At 48.5% G+C, this 22930-nt stretch overlaps 1 protein-coding gene across 4 annotated transcripts in view; it reads right to left on the reverse strand.

Moving 5' to 3' along the window:
* The window catches only part of DNAJB6 (DnaJ heat shock protein family (Hsp40) member B6), a 58253-nt gene that overhangs the window by 13059 nt on the left and 22264 nt on the right, over nucleotides 1-22930 (reverse strand). For 2 of the 4 annotated variants that reach the window (XM_059932933.1, XM_059932934.1), the window contains exons 4-8: nucleotides 22571-22630; nucleotides 21636-21746; nucleotides 10509-10640; nucleotides 9051-9192; nucleotides 8493-8563 (exon numbers count right to left, since the gene is read on the reverse strand). In XM_059932933.1, the coding sequence (XP_059788916.1) occupies nucleotides 8493-8563; nucleotides 9051-9192; nucleotides 10509-10640; nucleotides 21636-21746; nucleotides 22571-22630 (516 nt within the window). Of the gene's footprint in view, nucleotides 1-7823; nucleotides 8564-9050; nucleotides 9193-10508; nucleotides 10641-21635; nucleotides 21747-22570; nucleotides 22631-22930 lie in introns of those variants that run through there. The other 2 variants (XM_059932936.1, XM_059932935.1) reach the window with 2 other exon arrangements.

The following is a 22930-nucleotide window of genomic DNA, read 5'->3' on the forward strand; positions in this document are numbered from 1 at the left end:
GCGGGCAAAGCTGGGGAGGCGGCACCGACCACGACGTGACCTGAGTGCGGCAGGGCAGGCGTCGAGGATGGGACAGCAGGCAGGAAGAGCGGCACACGGCCAAGTCTAAAGCGCCTCGCAGGCGACTCTAAGCAGGGAGCGACTTAATTTTCGCTGCCAGATTGCGGGCAGGCGACACGGTGACGATGCATGAGACTGACCATCAGGTGGACCGAGAAGGCGGTCACGTGAAGGGGGACCGAGTCAGGAGGGGCCCAGGCTCTGGCAGGAGGTGGGCGGTGGTGCTGGCTGCAGCCGTGCGGACACGGGAGGAACACGGACCGAGGGTAAAGGTCAAGGAGACAGCAGCAGGAACTCTCCTGTCCGAGCCCCTCCGAACTCAAGTCCTGCACAGAATCCACACCAAGGGTCAAAAGCTCCTGTGAAGGGCCGGTGGGCTTGGCCTCCCCACCAGCACCACAGCTTAGAGCGTCCTTCGTGTTACCACCACAGAGGGCGGAGCCCCTTAACCTGCCCTGAGGCGCCCGCCAGCCCCGCAAGCGCCCGCCTCTCCCGGTGGGTTAAGGCATCGCTCGTTTGTCTGCGGAGACAGCTGCGGGGCAGGGCAGCTCAGCAACCTGCTCCTGGGGTGGGCGGGGGGCGGGGGGGGGTGGGGTGCGGGGAGTTCCTGACGCACCACAGCACCCCGGGGATGGAGGGGATGGAGGGCATGGCCGGGCTCGGGCGGATGGGGCCCCGCACTCACCCGGAAAGTCACAGCTCTGGCCAACAGCGCCTGGAGCTCTCGGACCTCACCGCCACACACCCCCGGGGGTTGTGCGCTTCGAGAACAATCGCGACATGGAAACCCAGGGAGGCAGAGGCACAGCCAGCCACCGCCCCGGCCTCCCGACCCCGGCACGTCACTCTGCTCTCGCGTAGGCGGCCTCGGGTCGGGCCCCAGTACCCTGCCCTCAGGAGCCGCAGAGCCCCAGGCCCCACTCCTCCGGCGGAGACCACTGTCTCTGGGGCCACGTGCCCGCTTGGCTGAAAAGGGCCCCGAGAGAAGCAGGGTGAGGGTCAGGATCTACGGAGAGGAAGGAGGGGCGAGGGCTGTGTGCTGTCGGGGGCACTCCTACCACCCGCTCCATAAAGGACAAAGCAACGCTCTGATGCCCTGAGCACCCGCGCGACACAGGCCGGCCCTGAGGGGCGAGCCACCCGGCTTTCCTGCTCAGTCCTCACTCAGGCTGCAGGGACCGGACCGCGCGGCTGAAGCACGACTTCCATCAAGATGACCAAAGGGGCTTCCCTGGCGGCGCAGTGGTTAGGAATCCGCCTGCCGATGCAGGGGACACGGGTTCCAGCCCTGGTCCAGGAAGATCCCACGTGCCGCGGAGCAACTAAGCCCGTGCACCACAACGACTGAGCCTGCGCTCCAGAGCCCGCGAACCACAACTACTGAGCCCACATGCCACAACTACTGAAGCCCACGCGCCTAGAGCCCGTGCTCCGCAACAAGAGAAGCCACCGCGATGAGAAGCCCGCGCACCGCTACAGAGAGTAGCCCCCACTCGCCGCAACTAGAGAAAGCCCGCACGCAGCAACGAAGACCCAACGCAGCCAAAAACAAAAACAAAAAAAATGACCGAAGGCTGTCGTAATAAACAGTAACTGAAATAAATCATCAAAAAGAATAAACATTCTAATTTTGGTAGGGTCTTATATTCACAAAATCTTATTTTCCTAAAGACACAGTTTAATCCACATAAAAATCTCGAGTGATTCTAGTTTCTTCTCAATACTGACACCCGTTAAAGACTTATTAAAAAACCATATTATGTAGACTAAGCGGCCATGTGCCATGAACTCGCAGTTGTTTCATCAAAGCACTCCACCAGTGGACACCACATGACAGAGTGCAACCCGGGCCGAAAAGAAGACCCGAAGGACAAGAGAACACAAGTCCTGAACAGTCGCTTGTTGAATGAGATTTAGCAGGTATTAACACTGGCAAGAAATCTGGGAGAAAGTTGGGTGTTTTTAACACATACAAACGTTCCAAGTAAATTAAAGAAGCAAACATACAAGTGAAAGTACATGAAAAAAATATGGAAATTTTTTAGTTGTGGAACATGTAGGACATTAAACAAAAGGCCACCCCAAAAGCCACACAGTACGTCAAATGAACACATGACAACTGAAAAGGAAAATCACTTTAACAGAGCAAAGGACTCATAAACAATGATTTAACAGGGGCCTGTGAAATAGGGAACAACCGCAGAAAAACAGGGATACCCGCCATCACCAACCAAGAGGCTCCACCTCATCCAGAAACCAGAAACATGAATTTTAACAACTGTTAACAGACAGCATTAACAAGTACGCTGGTAGGCACATACTCTTGGTGGAAAGTAACTTATGACTACCAGCTTCAAATGCACACGTTTCTCCCCCCCGACTGTTCAACCTCCTCTAGGCCCCCGACCCAACAGAGCCACTCCTACAAGGACCCGCACGCCACCCAGACACCTCAACGATCACAGGAACAAAGGGACGCCGAGGCTTCCGGGCTGTACAGGACTCTCAGGCCAGAGCTGCGACGGGCGCCAGCAGCCCCCAGCCCAGGCCACGGGCTGCACGGCCGCCCCGGCCAGGCACACGCGACCACAGCCACTCCAGAGGCAGCGGGAACCCAGAGCCCGCCCGCAGGCGGCCAGCAGCCAGCTCCTGGCCGCCACAGGAACCCTCCGCCACGCTCCTCACACACACGAGCACGGGTCAACTGCGCGCGGACCCCTCAGGCAGCCCACGGAAAGGGGAAGCACAGACGTCACGCGCGGAGAGCACCTCGCCTGCCCGCCCGGCTCGGGATCCCGTGCCATCAGAGCCCTGGCGGCACCTCCAGCACGCCGGTGTGTCCGGTGAGAGCCCTCGGCCTGGGCGTGGGGCCGACAGCGGCAAGCGCAGCCCCGCAGCCCAGCTGGGTGAAGGCTCTGGGTGCCTCCTCACTGCCGCTGACTGAGGGGCGGTGGAGGGGAAAACGTTCCCCCAAAGTGGAGAGACGGCAGCAGGAAAGGGTAACTCTTCCCTCGAAGCAAATGCAAACCAGAGGGAGAGGGAGCTGTAAAGCCCAGTGGGCGAAGGGGCTCACCCGGGCGCTCGGGGGTCCGGCTGCACTGGGCTGGAGGGGCGCAGCCGCACCCCGGGGGTCGCCCCATCTTCCCCCTTGTGCAGTCATGGGGGTGCATGTATCATCTCTTTGGTAAACGCAAGATTTTTTTAGGAACTCCAGAAACATTTTTAATTAGGAGGAAATCCCACGTCATCCCATTTTTAAGTATAAACGACTTGAAGAGGGGAAATCGTTTGGCGGTATTTTTTTGGTACAACCAGAAAAGGGTGGTTTCTGAATGGCTCTCAGCTAACACTCCAAAGATGCTGGGTGTGGTCTTTGTACGCTGTAGTACACGGCACAACACACGGCAACCGAATATAACCCACTCATACAGTTCACGTGTCTTGAATATCTTAAATGACTTCTATTCCCCGCTGACTTGTGCCTGATGCTGGCCGTCCCAGTCAGAACTCAGTGTCCTCGGACACCTGTGCTGGTGGTCGTCCAACCAGTTCCCTAGTGAGTCGGCTAACATATGTATGTATGTAGGTACAGTGCGTATGATACTAAATTGTGCAACAGTGGAACTCGGGGTCTAACAGCTTGTCCACATGTGAAGATACTGGTACTTGATACCCTCTTAAGGAAATGCTACCTCCAGAATTTAAGCTGCAAAGTCACTGGAATTACTGTTTCAAGAAGAATAATATCTACACGACTTTTTAGATTTTTGGTACATACATTAAGAACTGTGTGCAAACTGGAATGTCCTGTGTACTGATCCTCAAAACAACCAATACATCTCAATTATTGAAAAAAAAACTAGGGGAACAAGCCTAATATTAGTCTCTGAAGACTGTGGTCACGCTGTGCCCGCCCGGTGCGCCCACCTGGGGTGGAGGGACGGCCACCAGAATGCTGGGACGGCCCCTGGAAGGACCAAAGTCTGACCACTACTTCCAGGAAGGCCTCAAAGAGGCCACCTCTCCCTCCTGGCTTCACCGCCTGCAGTACTCTCACGCACGTCCACACCCTGCCCGCGGGCTCACGCTGCCATCCAGCTGGGCGGAGCTCTGCAAGGGCAGGGAACTCCCGCATCACACGGTAAGCAAATGTGGTCTTCTCTACGAGACAACGGGGGAAAGAATGCAACACTGCTTCTGCTACATACAGGGTGCCCAGCTCTGGGTCCTACAGCCCTGAGACAGGCTCCAGGTAAGAAAGTCCTGTTCTCGTGATGTCCTACCAATGCCTTGAGTGCCTTTGGGGACCAGGACAGGACAAGGGAAGGGGTGGGGAGAACAGCACGACGCTGCTGTGCTCTGTGTTCCTTTCAAGAAGCAAATCAACCCTACTGGGATAGAAAAGGACAAGTACTAAGCTGCTCTACTTACTAGACTGTGAAACTTACCACCACCATGGACTATTCAGTGGTCCAAAGAACAAAGAAATGTCATAAACCAAGAAGCACCCCCCAGTCCTCCCAAACCAGACCTGGTGGTTACTCGGTACACTCGGACTGGGAGATACGGTGCTCGCAGGCTCAAAGGGCAGCATTCCAGGGGCAGAGTGGAAATGAGTGCCATGGGATGATTTATACAACAGATACGTAGGGAATGCTTCCAGCACCACAGGCTAGGGAGAAGCAGCAAGAAAATGGGCAAATCCTGCCCTCGTGGGGTCTGTATTCCTATGGAGGTTGGAATGCAGAAGAGGAGTCTTTGTTCCCTGAATACTGGGGTCAGAGGGAAAAGGAGAAATAGTCATGGCTCTCCTCAAAGTGCAGAACTCACCCGGGTCCAAAACCTCAGTTAGTGCCTTTGTATGTAGTTTGGTAAGAACAACTTACAGAGTGCACGAAGCAAGGAGCAAAGATTCACCTAAGCAAAGAACAAGCACCGGGTCTTCTGATGCCCAATTCCACTTCTAACAAACAAGACTCTCTCCAAAGTCCCAGCCAGGTCTAGTCTTTGGAAATCCATGATCACCATGATTTCTAGATTTCTGATTGACAGAGAAACAGCTGTTGTAACCTTCCCTCCTCTGACCTGTTCAAGTAGCAAGATGAAATAACTAATTTAGTCACCAAAAAAAAGAAAGAAAAAAAGTTGTCTTATCCCATTTTAACCACTAGTCATACTCTACTAAATCTCCATCTAATTAACCCAATTCATTAGAATTGCAAGGAACAGCAGATTCAAAGGTGCTGAGACAAAAATCAAAAGTCACCCATGTGACCAGCTCTAAAAGCAGAAGCCTTAGACTAACTTTAAGGATGCAAGAAACGGTGACTGAGGAAGAATCTAATTATTTAAGCAAATGTTTCTAGACTTGCAGCATTAAACCACCCACTCTGAAAGTACCAATCACCTTGAAAATAACTCAAAGGGAGGCAGAATCTCGTACCTCATTAAAAAAACAAAAAAAGGCCACTGGGTCATACAGTTCAACCTCCACTTGACCACACCATACCAAGTGCTCAAACTCACTCCACAATTTTGTGCTTGAAAACCTCCTGAAATAGTAATAATTATCCCATTATTGAACTTGCTGATGGCTAACCACAGAGAAGCAATAGCAGAGACAATTAAATGAATTACAAACTACTGCTGGATTCTCTAAAAAAAAAAAATATTTTCATGTGAGTATGTAGTGCTGAAAGGAGAAAGAAGAGCAGCCCCTGAAGAGGCTGAGGACAGCTAGTGGGTAATCAAGCAGGAGTGGCGAGCCTTCAGTAGACAATAAACAAAGGGAAAACTGACTGGAAAGGTGCTGTCCCACGAATAACGTCCCTGGAGCTTCCCCACATCTGTACTGAAAACTCCAGCAGGCCAGACACACAGGTTTACAAGAGTAACTTCAGGTAAGTCTAAAGCTTTCTCTGCAAACTTCTACAATGTGCCCTTTGTGGACCCTCAAGAGGAAGAAAGATGAGCTACCGGGGCAGGTGTGACCACTGGTATCATCTGTATCACAAAGCAGCAGTAACCGGGCTGCTAGAAGCAAACCTGGAACCTTTGAAACCTGAACAGAAAAGACAGGAGTGAGGCAACCAGCCATCACTGAACTACATCAAAGCAAGGGAGGTGCAAACTACAGGGAACAAGAAAACAGAGCATAAGTGAGAAAAGCACAGCACACTGTGCCCCCTCAAGACTGTGCTCCGGGGAACTAAACGGAAGACCTCCATCCTGAGCGACTGTTACGATAACCCCCTGAGCATGGAGGAAGCGAGCGCACACATGATGCGACAGCCCCGGCGGCGGGCTCACCCAGACGGCACCGGCAGTCTGTGGGGAGCTCAGTCTCCCGCTGCAAAGGCATTCAGGGCTACAGGAAGATTTTTTTTTTTTAAATCAGAAAGTACAGGGACTAACAAATGACCAGACCTGTAACGTAAATTAAATGCTCTTGTTCCAAGTCACTCCTTCTGTGGGTGATACGACCAGGGCTGGACACAACACTCACCTCACCGCTCACGGCTGTTTCACAGCACACCGGACTCAAGGCTGTAGGAACGAACCTGACTGCTTCCAAGTACTCAGGGAACAAGCCCCGACGGCAAAAGCTCTCTATCCTATTTCATTAACATTCCTATTAACGGACGTGCAGAATAATGGCACTTCTCACAGGCGGGAACGGCGAACAGTGGCTGTGATGCTCCCCTCAAAAACACGTCACCAGAAGAGGTTCCCCTTCCACCTGCGCCCCCAAGTGGAGCGACCTGCTCACAACCGGGGCTGCACTAAACCCGCCCGTCCCAGGACATTCAGACGTGTAAAGCCGAGGTTCCAATGAAACGCGTCCTGGGACACTAACAACTGGGGGCCGGATGAGACTTCTCTTCGTTGACCTGGTGTCCCGAGGGGGCCATCGAGCCTGTTCTACCGAACGGTTTGTTCCACCCATCAATGAAAAATATAATCTCCAAGTCAGGGAACTGGCAGCTGTTCCTGTGAGCTTCTCACGTAGTAACAGAGAAACCACCTATCCTGACGGCAACAACGAAAGCAGACTTTCTGGTACTAGGGTTTCAGTTTGTGAAAGCAGATTCTGCACTGTGGTTTCCCGGCGTGTGGGGTGCCCACACCTCCTCCTCCGCAGGCTCTGCGAGCTAAGACGGCAGGCGCACGGAAGCCCCTTTCCTTGTCTTCCCTGGTCCAGCTGTCTTCCAATACTTACATTCAAGTTTGCAATGTCTTTTTTAACACCTTCTTCTAGCAGTTTCACACTGCTTAGTTCCAAAACAAACTCGAGTGGGGCAGTATAAATACAATCAAACTCTTGTTTCATATTCCTCTGGCTGAAATTCTAGTTATCAATGGTTATCGTGACAGATTATACTGATTGAAAAACAAAAGAAACACCTTTATATTTGCCCACACCTGTATCATTCCATGACTTTACTGTGCATATTATCTTTAAATGAGCTGGCATCAAACATAACCTAGAAAACAACAACATATTCTGAAGAATGGAAAACTGGACAGCCGTTTCCTCCCTCACCGAAGAAATGTTCAATAAATTGCTAATCATTATTCAACACTGATAGGAAAATTTTCATACACACTCCAAATACACCAAAGAACACACGTAACTGATGTCCAGCATCGGCCTTAGTGACCAGACACAGCAGGAATGAAAGGACTCTGGGAGCCCAGGCACAAAGTCACACACACACACACAGGAGGCCTCGCCCCACTCAGGAAAGAATGCACCAAACACATTTGCATTTATTTTCTTTTTTTTTTTTTTAAGCAAATGACAAAGACCCAGTTTACCAGCTTAACTTTTTAAACCTAAGCTTAACACATTACATATTTAAACAATTGTCAAAACTTACTAAGTTGCCAGCATTCATGCACAACTAGAAAACATCCTCAGTTTATATTAAACCAGAAATGTATTACCATTAATGCATTAATATCTTTCACTACTAAATACTCAAAAAAATTCAAATTACTTTTGTGGAAGATTCGCCCTGGCGATGTTAACTTCACAGCAGGCTGACACTACTTGGCTCATGTTTCAAACACAATGGAAAAGCAGGTCCGTGCTGGTGTTAGTGTACGCAAGAGTCACGGCCACCTTGGATTACGTTTAATAAAAAAGCAAAGTGCATACAGAGATTTACAACAATTTTAAAGACAAAAAAAAAAAAAATGGTCCTATCATGTGGTCCCAACAATAAACTCAAAAGTCTATGACAAGTAGGGCTCCAATGAGCTGTGTATAAATACTTTAGATTAAGTACAGTTATACGGAAAGTCGAGTTCGTGTGAAATCTTCAAAAAAATGTTCCTGTCAATCCTCCCACGGCGCGCGCCAGAGGGAACGCTCTGCTGCGCACGTGCGGCGAGCTACTTGTTATCCAAGCGCAGCAGCTGCTCCTTACCATTTATCGTCAAGGACTTCAGCTGGCCGTCTTCTTCGACTTCCACTCTCTCTTGACCATTCTCGATAATCCTGGTGGGGGGGGTGGGGGGGGGGAATAAGAGGCATTTTAACATCTTGTTATCAAATAAGTAAACATATATGTGAATATACATGCATATTTTTACAGGACTTGCCACAGATATACGTGCAATTACTAATTTTGTGGCTGAAGCCAACCTGCTGAGGACAGACGTTTCTTAAAATCTGACACTGGACACGGGCACAGGCACTAGCAGTCAGAACGGTCACGGTTTCACTATGAACGGTTTCCATTTTACCATTCCAACACACTATTACCCATGAACATGGCTCTAAATAAAGGTGATGTCTAATATATAACACTGAGCAAAAATTCAGAAGGAAAAGCTCTAAATCGGAGATTAAGATTCTCATGGTACCAGACAGACTTAACATATAACCCATATGTCACACACTGGAGGGTGTGCAAAGAAAATGTGGCACCAATGAAACACCACACCTACTTATTCGAAATATGAACTAGAGAAGATCACTGTACCTCTTTGTAGTGATTTTTCTGCCATTAACCACTTTAGTAGAAGTTGATATAGATTTGTAGTTGCCCATCCCACTGCCACCAAATGCCGTGGAAGAGAATGAAGTGAGGCCTCCGTGACCTAGTGAACCAAAGGAAGTGAATCCTGTAGGAACACAGGAAAGAAAGGTTAGAGACTAGTACGTCCACTGTTGATTTAATGCACACATTTCCATCAGAGCCACAGGGCAGGAGGAACCCCCCCTTTACAAAGGGTTTTGCTGGGCTTCCCCGCGCTTCACCCTACTGAAGGGGAGCAACTTGGTGCCATGCATCTCACAGGAATGGAGCGAATTTCCCGCCACACATGGGCAAACCCAACTTGCTTCTGACTTGCTCCCTGTAATTGTGACCACAGGGAATAAAAATCTGAATTATTAAAAAGCTGAAATAACTTTAGAAAGAATACCACAAAGAATTATCTGGAATAGCACGGGTCTGCAGTTCACGGACTAATTCTCAATTACATGGTGATCGACTACGGACACTGACTTCCACAGCCACACCAAAGCAAGCCAACTTCGACGTTGAGACTGCTTGCTTGTTGAAAGAACTTACCTACCTGTCCCACTCCAAAAGGTCCACATCACAGCACACGTCCCACACTCCCTAACAACTCTTCCTGAGGATCCTTAAAGGTAAGGACTGCGTCCCGTCGCACACACATTTCTTAAATGAAGTACTGTTGTGGTATTTTTAACCAGCTCTATTTTACTCTCCCTTACACTTGAGCACATTACATGGCCTCTAACGAAAGGATGTGCTGGACGGAAGTGCACCGACACCTGCCCTGTGTAACCAAGTCCAGCCGGCATTTGAGGAGAAGGGCCCTCGCAGGTGCGCTGTGTGGGGACCTGTACAAGGAGCAGCACAGCCAGTGCTCACCCCAGAGCATTTAAACAAAACTGAGCACCAGAAACACGGCAGCTCCTCTGTTAAGAGGAACTGGGCGAGCTTCAAAGAAAAGCTAAGGTTACAATTCTTCAGGTGAAACACAGGGTTGCATCAGGCCGTGTGCATGTGACTGCAGCTGGCGGACGGCCTCCACATCAACAGCTAAGCTCCGTGCGGCAGGGCGAACACAAGTGACCACGCCTCACCTGGGGACTCAGCTTGGCTCTGGTCACACACAGACCTCATTGAAGCCCCACCTCCTGACCCCATCAACCTGGACTCTCCTAAGATAATACTGGAATTTTTTTAACTGCTGAGGTTAGATAAAAAAGGATTTAGTGAGATTGTCTAAGTGGGTTATCTCACAGTTATTTATCTCAAAACACCTTACTCCTTCTAACCAGCAATTTCATTAAATGCTGGCCGCCTTTAACAGTTAAGATCAGAAATAGGTTTTCAAGTATAACATTCTTGGGAAGATTAGGGAAAAAATGTAGGTTACTAAGCACAGATTTGTTTAGTTAGTACCTGTATCAAAAGAAGAAAATCCCCCTCCAAAAGAGGGAAATCCACTGAAAGCGGAGAAAAACGACCCCGTGCCTCGGTTCCGGCTTCCGCGGGGGCCCCTTCGATTCCCAAAGAAGTCCTCAAACGGGTCTTCTAAAAACAAACAGAAGTGCTTTGTGAAATCTTGATTCAATTTTGCTTTTTCACAGGAGAGCTTCAATAAGGGTTAATGCCTTATGATACACTGTTCCATTAGGAACAAAAAACTTACCAAGAAATTACAACAATGTAGCCTATCGACAGAGCAGCCAAAAGTCCATCTAACCAGCACTTTTACTTGCTTGTTTAATGCAACTAAAGCTAGAATACATCGGGGATTTAAAACAAACAAAAAAACACAACACTATATATAAATATAACACTCAAGGTCATTAATCTGCACTACAGACTTGGACAGAGAGCTGTTTTAACACAGCTTTTTACTGAAAGTTCTGGTAGACACTGTCCCAGCTGACACCATTTAAAAGGTCAGGATGATTTCACACCTAAGTAGTCGTACTGCATGGAGTCTGGGCTGCCTTCTCCAAAGTCATTCAGGAATAAAAACAAAAATGGATTCTTCTAACGTATTTACTTATAACGCAAGAGAATGCTGTAGCAAAGTGAGGCAAAATTTAACAGCTGGTGATTCTGGGCCAAGTGCTAAGGAATCCCTTTTACTTTTCTGTAAGCCTGACATCTCAAAAAAATTTTAGAAAGGATTAGCTGAAGTCAAATCTGAATAAATGTTAATTGGCAGACACTACATTATACTTTAATAGAAAATTACTAACGTGAATAGGCATCCTATTACTACCGGAGATACCAAAATGCTCCTGAAAATAAAAATAAGATTAGCCTTGACAGTTCCGGGGCTTTTTTTGGTTATTATCATCAATCAGTGAGCACCTACTGAAAACATGAATTATACAAACTTTTTTAAAAAATCACTGGGCTTTCCTGGTGGCGCAGTGGTTGAGAGTCTGCCTGCCGGTGCAGGGGACATGGGTTCGAGCCCTGGTCTGGGAAGATCCCACATGCCGCGGAGCAACTGGGCCCGTGAGCCACAAATACTGAGCCTGCGCGTCTGGAGCCTCTGCTCCGCAACAAGAGAGGCCGCGACAGTGAGAGGCCCGCGCACCGCGATGAAGAGTGGCCCCCGCTCGCCGCAACTGGAGAAAGCCCTCGCACAGAAACAAAGACCCAACGCAGCTAAAAATAAATAAATAAATTTATTAACAACAACAAAAAAGTGTCCATTAAGAATGATAGCTAATTTTAAAGAAAAAAAAGGAAAAAGAAAAATAAAAACAAGGACTCCTGATGGATGAGTAAGGTAGAAATGCATGTCGGGGAAAGAGAAAAGCAACCCATGACACACAAACTACAGAATCAGCACGGCATATTTTTAAGACAAGGCAAGAGTGACCAAAGCAGGAAGTTAATGCATTTGAGTAGTAAAATGAAAAGAAAATAAAAGTAAATAGAAAAGTTAACACACAGTGAGCACGAAACCAAGTAGAAATTGAGATTCATGGTGCACTCATGCTTACAGACAAACGTGACCTGAGCAGCGTACTACACCCCCAGGGTAACTGGCAGTGACCTGAAAGGATGTGCGAGAGGTTACGTGCGCTGTTGGTCGCAGACCCCGAGGAATGACCAAGGGCCAGGCAAGGCCAAGGCAGCTTAAGGAACGCTCAGAATGGGGGCGAGGAAAGGGGTGGCAAAACGACATGGCCGCACTCGCCTAGAGCCCACGCTCTGCAACAAGAGCAGCCCCCGCTCGCCGCAGCTACAGAAAGCCTGCACTCAGCAACGAAGACCCAACGCGGTCAAAAATAAATAAATTTTTTTTTAAAAGCAAAAAAAAAACAACCTACAAGGCCTCTCTTAAATAAGCAAGCTATGCAAAGTACACGAAAACAGACCTGAAGAAGCAAACATTTAGAAAACCTGGTCACTGGTGGCCTGTCGAGAGATCTAGAAAGAAGGCAGTGCTAGAGGGAGGAGGAGTGAACATGTCCGCACAGAGACCAGGTCCACCGCCCCACAGGGGACCCGAGCCCCCGGCAGTACTGGGCAAGGGCTGCTGCTGTGAACAAGGAAGCCCCAGGGCCTGCTGGTCTTGGCTTAATTCCCACTTCCACAGTAGACGCCACCGTTTTCAAACACAATTTTAAGAAATTCATTTACCAGCTACCTTGTGAACAGGGCTTACAGTCCCATTATTACCATATTTAGAAGTGCAAGTAGAAAAATGAACCATAAACTTTATCTACAGCTGGAGACATTTTGTAAATTTCTTCAGAGACTTTATCCTGTTCAAATAAAATACAAGCATTCTATTTACTAAGTCACCTTTTACCTTATTATCATGGCCTACACACCTGCAGTGACACATTCTCTATAGATCCGATCTACAAAATGGCAGATAATTCACATTCTTATGTTACAACCACCCACGTTAAGACACAGAAACATAATGCAACAAGTACAGTTTAAACTCACAGCACAGTAATTTTCTCTTTCAAGTAGCCGTTAAGAAGAATCTACAGGACCAGCTTTAGATTTTCACCATCCATATACAAATTCTTAAACGATGTGTTGTTCTGCATGCTCTAAAATTTTATTTTACACTGAATCATGTTGTTTGTGTCCTTCTGCAATGTTCCTTTTATTACTGCTGTAACAATTAGTTATGTTACAATTTAAGGTTCATACAGCAACTAAATCTTTAAAGGTTGTTCACAGGGCTTTTGAGACCAACTTAAACCAGTGTCCATGTGATACCACTGCTAAACAAACGGTTTTAATTTGTTTACATGAAGCTAAATTAAGCCTTTCATAATTATAAAATCACCTTCTTCAGAAGCTACTTCAAAAGATGGTTGAGTAGTATGTTGTAAGAATAAGGCCAGCTAGCTTTTCAATTACATTTTCTTGTACTTTTGTATTCTTTTATTTTTAAAATCTTTTATCTTGCATATTTTTCTATTATACAGCCTAAATATGACTTTCTACAATTCAAGTAGTCACCGAATTTTAACGTGTAATTTCAGATACTACAGTTAACCCTAAAAATGAAAAGTCTCATTTGTAATAGTCATGGTGACACCAAAAAACACATTAAAAAAAAAAAGTCATGATTATAGCGATGTGTTGTTAACAGGTGTCACTGTGAGATCAGGCAAATCCTTATTAAGAGCTCCCCGTCACTGGCTGCTGCTGGTCTGGGGAGTATGGATCATGAGCTTTTATGATCTTCAGCCCCCCAAGCTAAATACAATTTTTAAAGACCCTTCAATCCAGCAATTCAATTCTACTTCAGGGAAATCAACTCATCAAACATGGAAATAACTTACTATACTAAAGGAGTCCAAAGCATTTATAGTGAAAACTGAAACATACCTAATTTTCCAAAAGAGTAAATGAATGGAGAGCATGTTAAATGCAAGTATTTGAATGGTCATCAAGTTTACGCTTTAGAAAAAGGCAGAAGAGAACATATATATATATATATATATATATATATATATATATACACACACACATCCCAACTGTAATATCTGAAAAATGTTGACAGTGGACTTTCAATTGGTGGTAAGACAAAGGTTGATTCCCCCCTCCCTCCTTTTATCTCATTTACGTTGTCCAATTTCTTACGTTGAGCCTGTGTTATATTATTATTTTTGAGGTTAAAAGGGGCAAATACTGCATTTACTTTAGAAAGAAGTTTTAATAAGACATGTCAACATAACCAAATATTCTACCAAGTACTTTTTTACTTTCACTCCCCCAGGGATACAGAACCACACGGCCAGCCGAGGTGCCTGATGGGCAAAGGGAATATGGACCAGGTGGAAGGAGGAGGTAGTTACAAACAGCAGCTACGACCACAGGCCCTGTTACAGAAACAAGGGCTGGAACTGCCGGGTGTATTTCCTCCTAATTTCGTTATGAATACTTTGTGCATACGTGTTATTCATAAATACTAAGCACAACTTTGTTTTCTTGCCTCTTTTACCCCCTTATCACATCACATCACATCAAGTGCAGGCTTTGTATCACAGTGTTTCAGCTACAGGGCACCAAGGAGAAAGGTAAGTTCAAGGACCTGACCTCCTATTTGGGAGAAAGGTTAGCACATTCTCGATTACATGCAGGACAGCCATCGCGTTAGGCACGATTATGATCTTGCTATTGTCTCTATTTGGAGATTAAGCATGGTTCAAGGAGATAACGAGTGTGGGTGCCGAGCTGGGAAGGAGTGGACGGCTTCTGTGTGTCAACCTGAAGGGGCCACAGCACCCAGCTATTGGGGGCGTCTCCAAGGGTGTTCTCGGGTGAGATGACCGCACAGTGAGCAGAGCGGACTGGCCTCCCCAAGGTGGGCAGGCCCCATCCCATCAGCCAAAGGGCTGACTAGACCAGAAGGCCAACCCCCACCCCTCTAAACACAAGAGAATTCTCCTGCCTGATGGCTTCTGAACCGGAACACTGATGGCACTTCTAGCCTGATGGAGTCAAACTGGGGCATCAGCTCTGCAGATTTTCAAAGTGTCCATCTTCATAATCAAATGAGCCAATTCCTTATACTAAATTTCTTCAGAGAGAGATATAGAGATACACACCCTGTTGGATCTGTCTCTCTGGACAACCTAATAAAAGACTTTCTAAATTCTGTATCCTTGGTCATTTTAGAAGAGTCTTTAGCCAGGTCTTTATCCCGTAACAATGCTGTGCTGTGAGATACAAACATTACAGGAAACAGGCACATACCTATCCTATGATTTAACTCTTTCTTTTCAGTGTCTCAGGCATCCTGGATCAAACACACCTCTACAACGTGGTAAGATCCTGCTCTTCTCTCAGAAGTACTAAACACAGTCCCTGAAGGTGACATTTGCAAAACACTAAACTGACCAACACCCTAAGTAACGATGTCAAACTTACGACAAAAAATACACTGCACTGAACGCTGTGAAAAAATTAAGCGCAAAATGGAACAAACGTTTACACGCACACATACACAGAGGAAGACTTAAGGAAAAAGCTAAGTGCAAAGACGTTTAGACCCATGCATTTCCTTAAATTTTACCAAAATTCAGTATCTGATAGAACAGTAACCACACCACAACAGTTGGCTGAAACCAACTCAAGCCAAATACTGAAGTCCACACCAAACGCCAACAGAAGCAAAGCCAAGTGCCATGATTATGAGCACTCCTCCCTCTGTCCTGAAGGAAACATTTCAGTGAACACAAAACCCAAGCAAGGGAGAGGCCTGCACTGGTGACTCAGGGCAGCCGCCGGTCCCTTCCCATGGCCACACGCCATCAAGTTCCCAGGCACACACAGAAAACCGCACAAAAAAGGAAAACACCATAAACTCGAAAAAGCATCCTGGGCCTTTCAAACAAAGGAAAATCACACTGTACTACAGTTTCAAAGCTCAACTACAGCAACCCTTAGGAAAGGGGAAACACTTGCAATTCAAAGGCCAAGGGGAGCAGACAGATTTCAACGTGATAATCTCCCAGCTAATCCCAACACCACAAACAAAAACCAAAACACTCCTTTCACGACAACTTCAAGTTTTAAAATGTTTTTTTCTCACATATTCAGAAGTAGAAAATAAGATATTTGAAAAGAATCTGAAACAGAAACAGGAACAAATCAGCAACACAGCCATAGCGTGATACAAGATTGGAACCCTGGGGAGGATGGGTTTGGGACACCTCTCCGTGGCTGAACCGGCATCTGGTGGTGCCTGGCACTAAACAGTAAGCAGATAATATATGCCAAATGAACATCACACTTCCAACTCTGCATACAACTATTTTGTTACAAAATGCAGTTTCTAGTTACATCACAGGTCTGGTAGGAGCACTGTAGTTTCTAATGATTACAGAACTCTGTCCAAGCCAAGGATCCCAAATACACACACTGGACCCAAATCGTCCCACTTCAGACGCCAGCAGAGGTCTGGGGCTCCCTGAGACTCTCTGTCCCTCACAGAGTCTGTGAGGGTCAGTGTGTGGCCCGTCTCGCCAGGGTCCCTTCTCCCTCCTGGTGCCACCCGGCCCCTCACAAACCACTAGGGAGCCACCCAGCCAGCGCCCTGCCCTCGCCCTGCACCTGAGGCCGGGGGAGCACCACTCCAGGAGGGAGGGAAGGAGAGCAAGCCCTACACGGACTCGGGGAGCTCTGCCCTGGGTGGCGCCGGGAGCTCCATTAAAACCCTCAAAACCAGCTCGCGGCAGGTGCTGGCTTCCCCGGGGGAGATGATCTCGCGGCTGCTGCTCTCGTGGCCCAGAAAACCACCGAACGCGACCTTCTCAGGAAACCCTCTCCCCTCCCGCTGGGGCTGGGCCGGGGCGGGGTCTGGGTCAGAGGAACACGAGGCCCACCAGCACGGCACCCGCCCTCGCCCAGCTATCTTCACACGCCTGCTCCCCGTTCCGACGGAGGACTTCCCAAACACGGACAGAGCCACCCTCCGGTCCTCCTGGCCTCCTGGCCTCAGCACCCCTCCCCCAGCGTGGGGGCCCAGGGGCTCAACAGGGGCTTCGTAGTCGTTTTAAGTCTCGTGGAAAGTGTTTTTCTTTTAACTCCTTTAGCAGGAAACTTCACACGCTGTCTGGTGTGGACCTGAAGCCTTACTCCTTGCCGCCTTTCCAATTCCTCGCGTGCAGGTCAGTGCAGGCGGAGCCTGGGCCCATGGGGACGGGGGCACGCTGGCCGCCGGGTCTCAGGCCCACCCGGGGGGGGGGGGGGGGGTCACCACCTGGGCCCTGCCTCTCCCAAGGGCCCCTCCCACCGCCGCAGGCTACGCTCTCCCACGTCCAGCTTCTCTCGGCGTGTCTAACTTCAAAGGCTTCCCCTTTCAAAATGTGCTGCTCCTAAACCGCAGAACAAGTCTTCACACATTATAGGGTGAAAGGGGCCCCCATCGATGCGGCCTTCCTAACCCCCAGGCCAGTGACCGTGACCTCATGTGGGAAGTAGGGCCTCTGCAGACGATCCCGTTACAAGGAGCTCTCTCGGGTGGCCCTGACGCCATGTCACTAGTGTCCTTATAAAAAGGGACATCTGGACATGCAGAGGGAACACGATGTGAAGACACAGAAAGAACCACGTGAGGCCACCAGAAGCGGGAAGAGGCCTGGGGAGGGACCCAGGCAGGCCGCACCCTGTCTCCGGCTCCAACCTCGGGGTCTGCTGTTCCCGCCGCTTGGACACTAGCACGGGCGCCGCCTCGGGCTGCGACACGGCTTCCGCGGGGAGGGTGGCCTGCAGGGCGTCCCAGCCCCCTGCGCTTCTCCACTCACCTCCACAACGGCCGCGGGGAGCTGCCCAAGGACCGTCAGGCACTAGCAGCAGGCAGTCTTTATTCCAGACACACCGCGGGCAGGGAGTCAGCGCCCTGCTCACCGCACAGCCCGCCGGGGCAGGAGCGGGGCCTCGAGCTCGGGCCCGCGTCCTCACACCCCTCGGGCCCCCGGGGGCCCGTCCTCACTGGAGGTGGCCTCCAGGCCCTTGCTGGGGGGCTCGAGCTCCTCAGCTCCTCGCTGCCCTCCTGCACCACCTCCTCCTCGGGCGCCAGCTGCTCGCGGGCCGCCTCCCCGACCCTGGAGGAAGACGGAACGACCGGCTCTCGACCCCCCACGCCTGGCCGCGCCCCTCCCTCCGCAGCCCCGCCTGCCTGCGCTGCACCCACGCCCCCTCCTCTCCCCTCCTCGGCCGGGTGCCCATGCACGACCCGAGCCCGCGCGGAGGGGACACGAGCGAAGTGAACTCCCTCTTGCTCTCGGGAAGAGGCTGTCGGTTTCAGAGCTTGGTTTTGGCTATCCAACCAGAGGGTGCAAGTCGGGAGAAATGTCTCCCAGAGAGCATTTCCTGCTAGGCCTGTAATGGTCAAAGCTTTTCTATCTTAGAACATCATTCTACCGAGTAACCGCATCCTTCATAATAAACAAATGAAGGGATCATCCTAATTCACATTAGTATAATCCCTACTCATTAATTTTTTCCAATTAACGTGCTCCTAAGGCTAGTTTTGTGCGTGCTCTACATTCGGCAAAGTCAGCCTTGAAAGGTCGGCCTGCATCCTCCGCTGCAGAGCCAGGCTTCGGCGTCTTAGAAATGCTCTCCCCTCCCTCTCTGGGAAGGCGTCCGTCGAGGAGGCGTGCGTCTCTCCGCAGGCCCGCGGGCCCGCGTCCTCCTCCCGCCACATAACGGTCCTTGCAGCGTGGCGGTCTGTGCAGCTCCCCTCAGGCCTCAGTCCTTCCCACCAGCTCTGGTTCTTCAAGCCTCCTCCCCTTTCATCTGGGGAGTCTGAAGTCAAGAGGGTTTTATACTCTAGTCAACGCAAAGCGAAGCTCAGAATGTCTTTTAACAGGTTTTGAGCTACTCTTTTTGGTTTTTTTGGAAAACGGGAGCGCAAAAAAGTTGGTCGTGTGAAAAATTATGAAAAAATAACACACTACTATAAATGGACGCTATAACCGGGTTGATTTGGATACTGAGAAACATCAACTAAATCACTGCCAAAGCAGAAAACCCCCAACCCTACGTTCACTCAGCTCTGCACTGAACATACCGCCATCGGGGCACACTGTCACGTCATACCTGCAGTAGCCGCGGCGCAGATTCTCTTCCTGTGTGCAAACCCTGAGAGCCTGAAAACAGAAGTCACCTAGAACACCTACAAGAATGGACTGGACAAGTTATCACTGCCACACCAATCACGAGAAACATATGGGAAATGCCTAGTGCTAAAACGTGAGCAACGCAGTATCTCGAACAGAGGGCCTGAGAGTCTAGATCTACAGGAAGACTAGGTCTCTTCTAAACTGGACTCTGAATCCAACGGAAGAAATTTCCACCGTACATCCTGCAATCTGTAACTCTTCTAAGTGAATTACAGATACACATAAAGATTTCTTTATATACACAAACCTCAATTTAGAAGATGTGGGGGGCTTCCCTGGTGGCGCAGTGGTTGAGAATCTGCCTGCCAATGCAGGGCACACGGGTTCGAGCCCTGGTCTGGGAAGATCCCACATGCCGCGGAGCAACAAGGCCCGTGAGCCACAATTACTGAGCCTGCGCGTCTGGAGCCTGTGCTCCGCAACAAGAGAGACCGCGATAACGAGAGGCCCGCGCACCGCGATGAAGAGTGGCCCCCACTTGCCGCAACTAGAGAAAGCCCTCGCACAGAAACGAAGACCCAACGCAGCCATAAATAAATAAATAAATAAACCCAAAGTTAAAAAAAAAAAAAAAAGTTGTGCCATTTTTAAAAAAAAAAAAAAAAAAAAAAGAAGATGTGGAAGTCAGTACTCATAATGGGTAAGGACCACATGTTACTTAACTCATCCACATCTGATTATCATCTCTATCCCTTCTTTACTCTAGAAAGAGCGGCTCAAGGAAAATCATTTTTAATGAGAAACCTTGGCCTGTCAGATTTTTTTCCCAAGGAAAACAAAGCCTGGCTACTGTTCAAGCACTAAGGGGCTCTTCCCTTGAGAGGCCCCGGGAGTGATGAAGCGGCACGTGGGCGCCGCCGGCCACGGCCCTGCCTTCTCTGCCACCCCCCTCACAGCTCGAGGTGGCAGAGACCGGGCCAATTTCACCCAGCACCTGCCCTGCTCCCCCAAAATAACACATCTGGAGCTCGCTAAAGGTTGTAATGAGACACAAGGTAATTTTAAGACGGGAAAGATCATTAAAACTGTTTGTGTTTTTCTTACAGTAAGATATTTTACCAATATAAGGGGAATTAATAAAGGACACAATTATATTTCATATCATATTCATAGCGAGCCTTCCCAATACATATTTCTGCTTATGGTAGCAGCAATTAATGCAAAAAATAAAGTCTTCAAAAAAGACATAGTCTCCTGCCCCATCCCACTGGAACACTCCCCTGCTTAGCTTTTGTTGTTACACTTGTCTGTGAAAACGCTAATATACGCTAGTATACATACACACCTTTCCTCCATAAGCTACTTCCTTAGAAAGTAAAGCCATAAAAATAGTAAAAAAATAAGGAAACGCAGAAACTAACACACCGTTGTAAACCAATTATACTCCAATAAAGATGTTAAAATAAATAAATAAGGACAGTCTCTCTGAATCCCCAGCTGAAATAAACTGAAGGACTGCGCCATGTAAAAGGCCCACCACCTACCAGACACGGTAGCGCCTTACTCCTCTTCGTGCCTGCATGGGCAGGGTCCACTGGTGCCCCTGTGTTAGCTGTAGACAGAACTGCTGTTCTTGTCTCCCTCCTGAGGGGCTGCAGGTGGCGTTCAGTCTTCTCAACCAGGCTCCAGGCAATGAAGGGAGCAAACACAGGGTATGTCTCCCCGTCCAGGAGCCAAAGACAACAGTGGCCTCAGCAGCACACGCTGAATGAACCCTGACCTCTCGAGCCGCCCAGCACACCGGACGTTCCCGACACCAGACCCTAACGTGAGTTCCCGACACTCTGCCTCTAGTCGGGCACCAGGACCAAAGGTGCAGCGGATGGGAAACCCTCTCCTACAATGAAACAGCAGCGAGAGCAGCACAGTCTCCTTTGGCAGAGCTGTTCTCTCAAAGATGAACATCTGTGATGCCTTGCTCTAGAGGTGTCCTTTCTTCCCCAAAACTGCAAACTCAAGAGTCCTAACACCACAATTAGAAAAACAAAAACAAGCTTATAGATCAAATGTCTTCTGAACAACATCTGCCTCGATGCTTAGTGTTTTTAACCAGACTGTTACACGGCAAATTCACATAGAATGCATTGTCCGACCAGGAACAGCATTTCTGAGCCCCAAGTGTCCACATCCTTCCCATTGCAGAGGTAGTTCATCAGAGGCAAACACAGCCAAGGAAATGAGTACACTAAAGCCTTTATTATGTAAACACGCAAGGTGTAAATTCAGAAAAATATTCTGAAGGGAGAAGGAAAAGGGGTTTAGTTAAACTCCTGCACTGCTCAGACAGCAAGTTTAAGGACAAGCTACAACTGTGATTAAACAGAACGGGTATGTCTGTCTTCGAGAGTCACGGACACATTAGGTAACCAATGACCCAGAACGATGAACTTACCGAAGAAGTCGAATGAAAATGGGTCCCTTCCACCAAAAAATTCCCTGAAGACATCATCTGGGTTTCGGAATGTGAAGCCAAACCCACACGCACTGTCGAAATGACTTCCACCTACAGAAGCAAGCACAGATGCCAGTTATGGATTCCTGCTCGCAGCTGACACACAATCACTTGTCTACAGGACATTATATTTCAACACAAACCATGATCTAAAAAAGGAAAATGTTTCATAAACCTGAGGCTCTCTCAAGCCCTACCGAGATCAAAACCACCTGGGCCCAGAGCTGGGAAATGTGCCTGGACGTCAGCGTTCCTGAGCTGCACGCAGCACCCGAGGGCTTTCTCACCCTCTCTAAATGTGTCAGCAGCCCACAAGATTACACTGTGTTTGTTCTCTGTTGTGAAACTTCATGTAAGCCAAGCACATAAACACTCACTCACACGTGTGTACGGTCGGTTTGGAGCGTGAATGTCCAAGTGCCGCCCGTGGAGCCGGCAGGACAGCAGATCACTGCAGGAACTTTTCGTCAAAAGTACACACGTCTAGGTCTCACCACCAGAGGCAGTTACTTAGGTGGTTATTTAGTTTTTCGAAAGAATCGTTTTTTTTAAACCCTAAGGATATTTTGACACATCAGGTACTGCTCTCAGGGTACAAACTCTTGACGCGAGGTTTTACAGTATTTCCTATCTACAAAATGTACACCAATATACACTTCCTAGTATAACAAAGAGATTTTCAATAGGCTTTTTCCGTGTTATCAATTTCTCCTTCCTTCCCCCATCCAGCCCACCCTCCAGACTGCATCCGTATTTATTGAAACACGAGTGTCCAAGAGAAATAACACGCTGAACCCCCGTAAGACCCTTTGCCATCAGACCACCTCCTCTGGTCACTACAAGGCCAAGAGAAAGACCAACATGTACACACATACCTCCACCACCACTGTTTAATCCTTCTTTGCCGTATTTGTCATAGATGTCCCGTTTTTTAGCTATAAATTTAAAAAGACAAGTCAGTAAAGACCAAGTTGTTCTTTTTCCTCAAAATTCAATAAAGTGTTTCCAAAGTTGTAAACCAAAGACCCGCTGTGGTTCTCAATTTCCACGATCAGTTTTAAAGAGCTAGGCCTCCCTTACTGTAGATGAAAAGGTGAAAGACGGAACATCTAAGTGCTTATCTCCCTTAAAAACAACTCAAAACGTTTTTAAGTACTGTCAAGTTTAAAACATTTATTTCACTCTACTGCTCACCACGCCCATGCATACTACATCAAAACCCCAATAGAAAGTTG

This window comes from Balaenoptera ricei, chromosome 9, assembly GCF_028023285.1.
Source record: "Balaenoptera ricei isolate mBalRic1 chromosome 9, mBalRic1.hap2, whole genome shotgun sequence".
In the NCBI taxonomy this organism is placed as follows: Eukaryota; Metazoa; Chordata; class Mammalia; order Artiodactyla; family Balaenopteridae; genus Balaenoptera; species Balaenoptera ricei.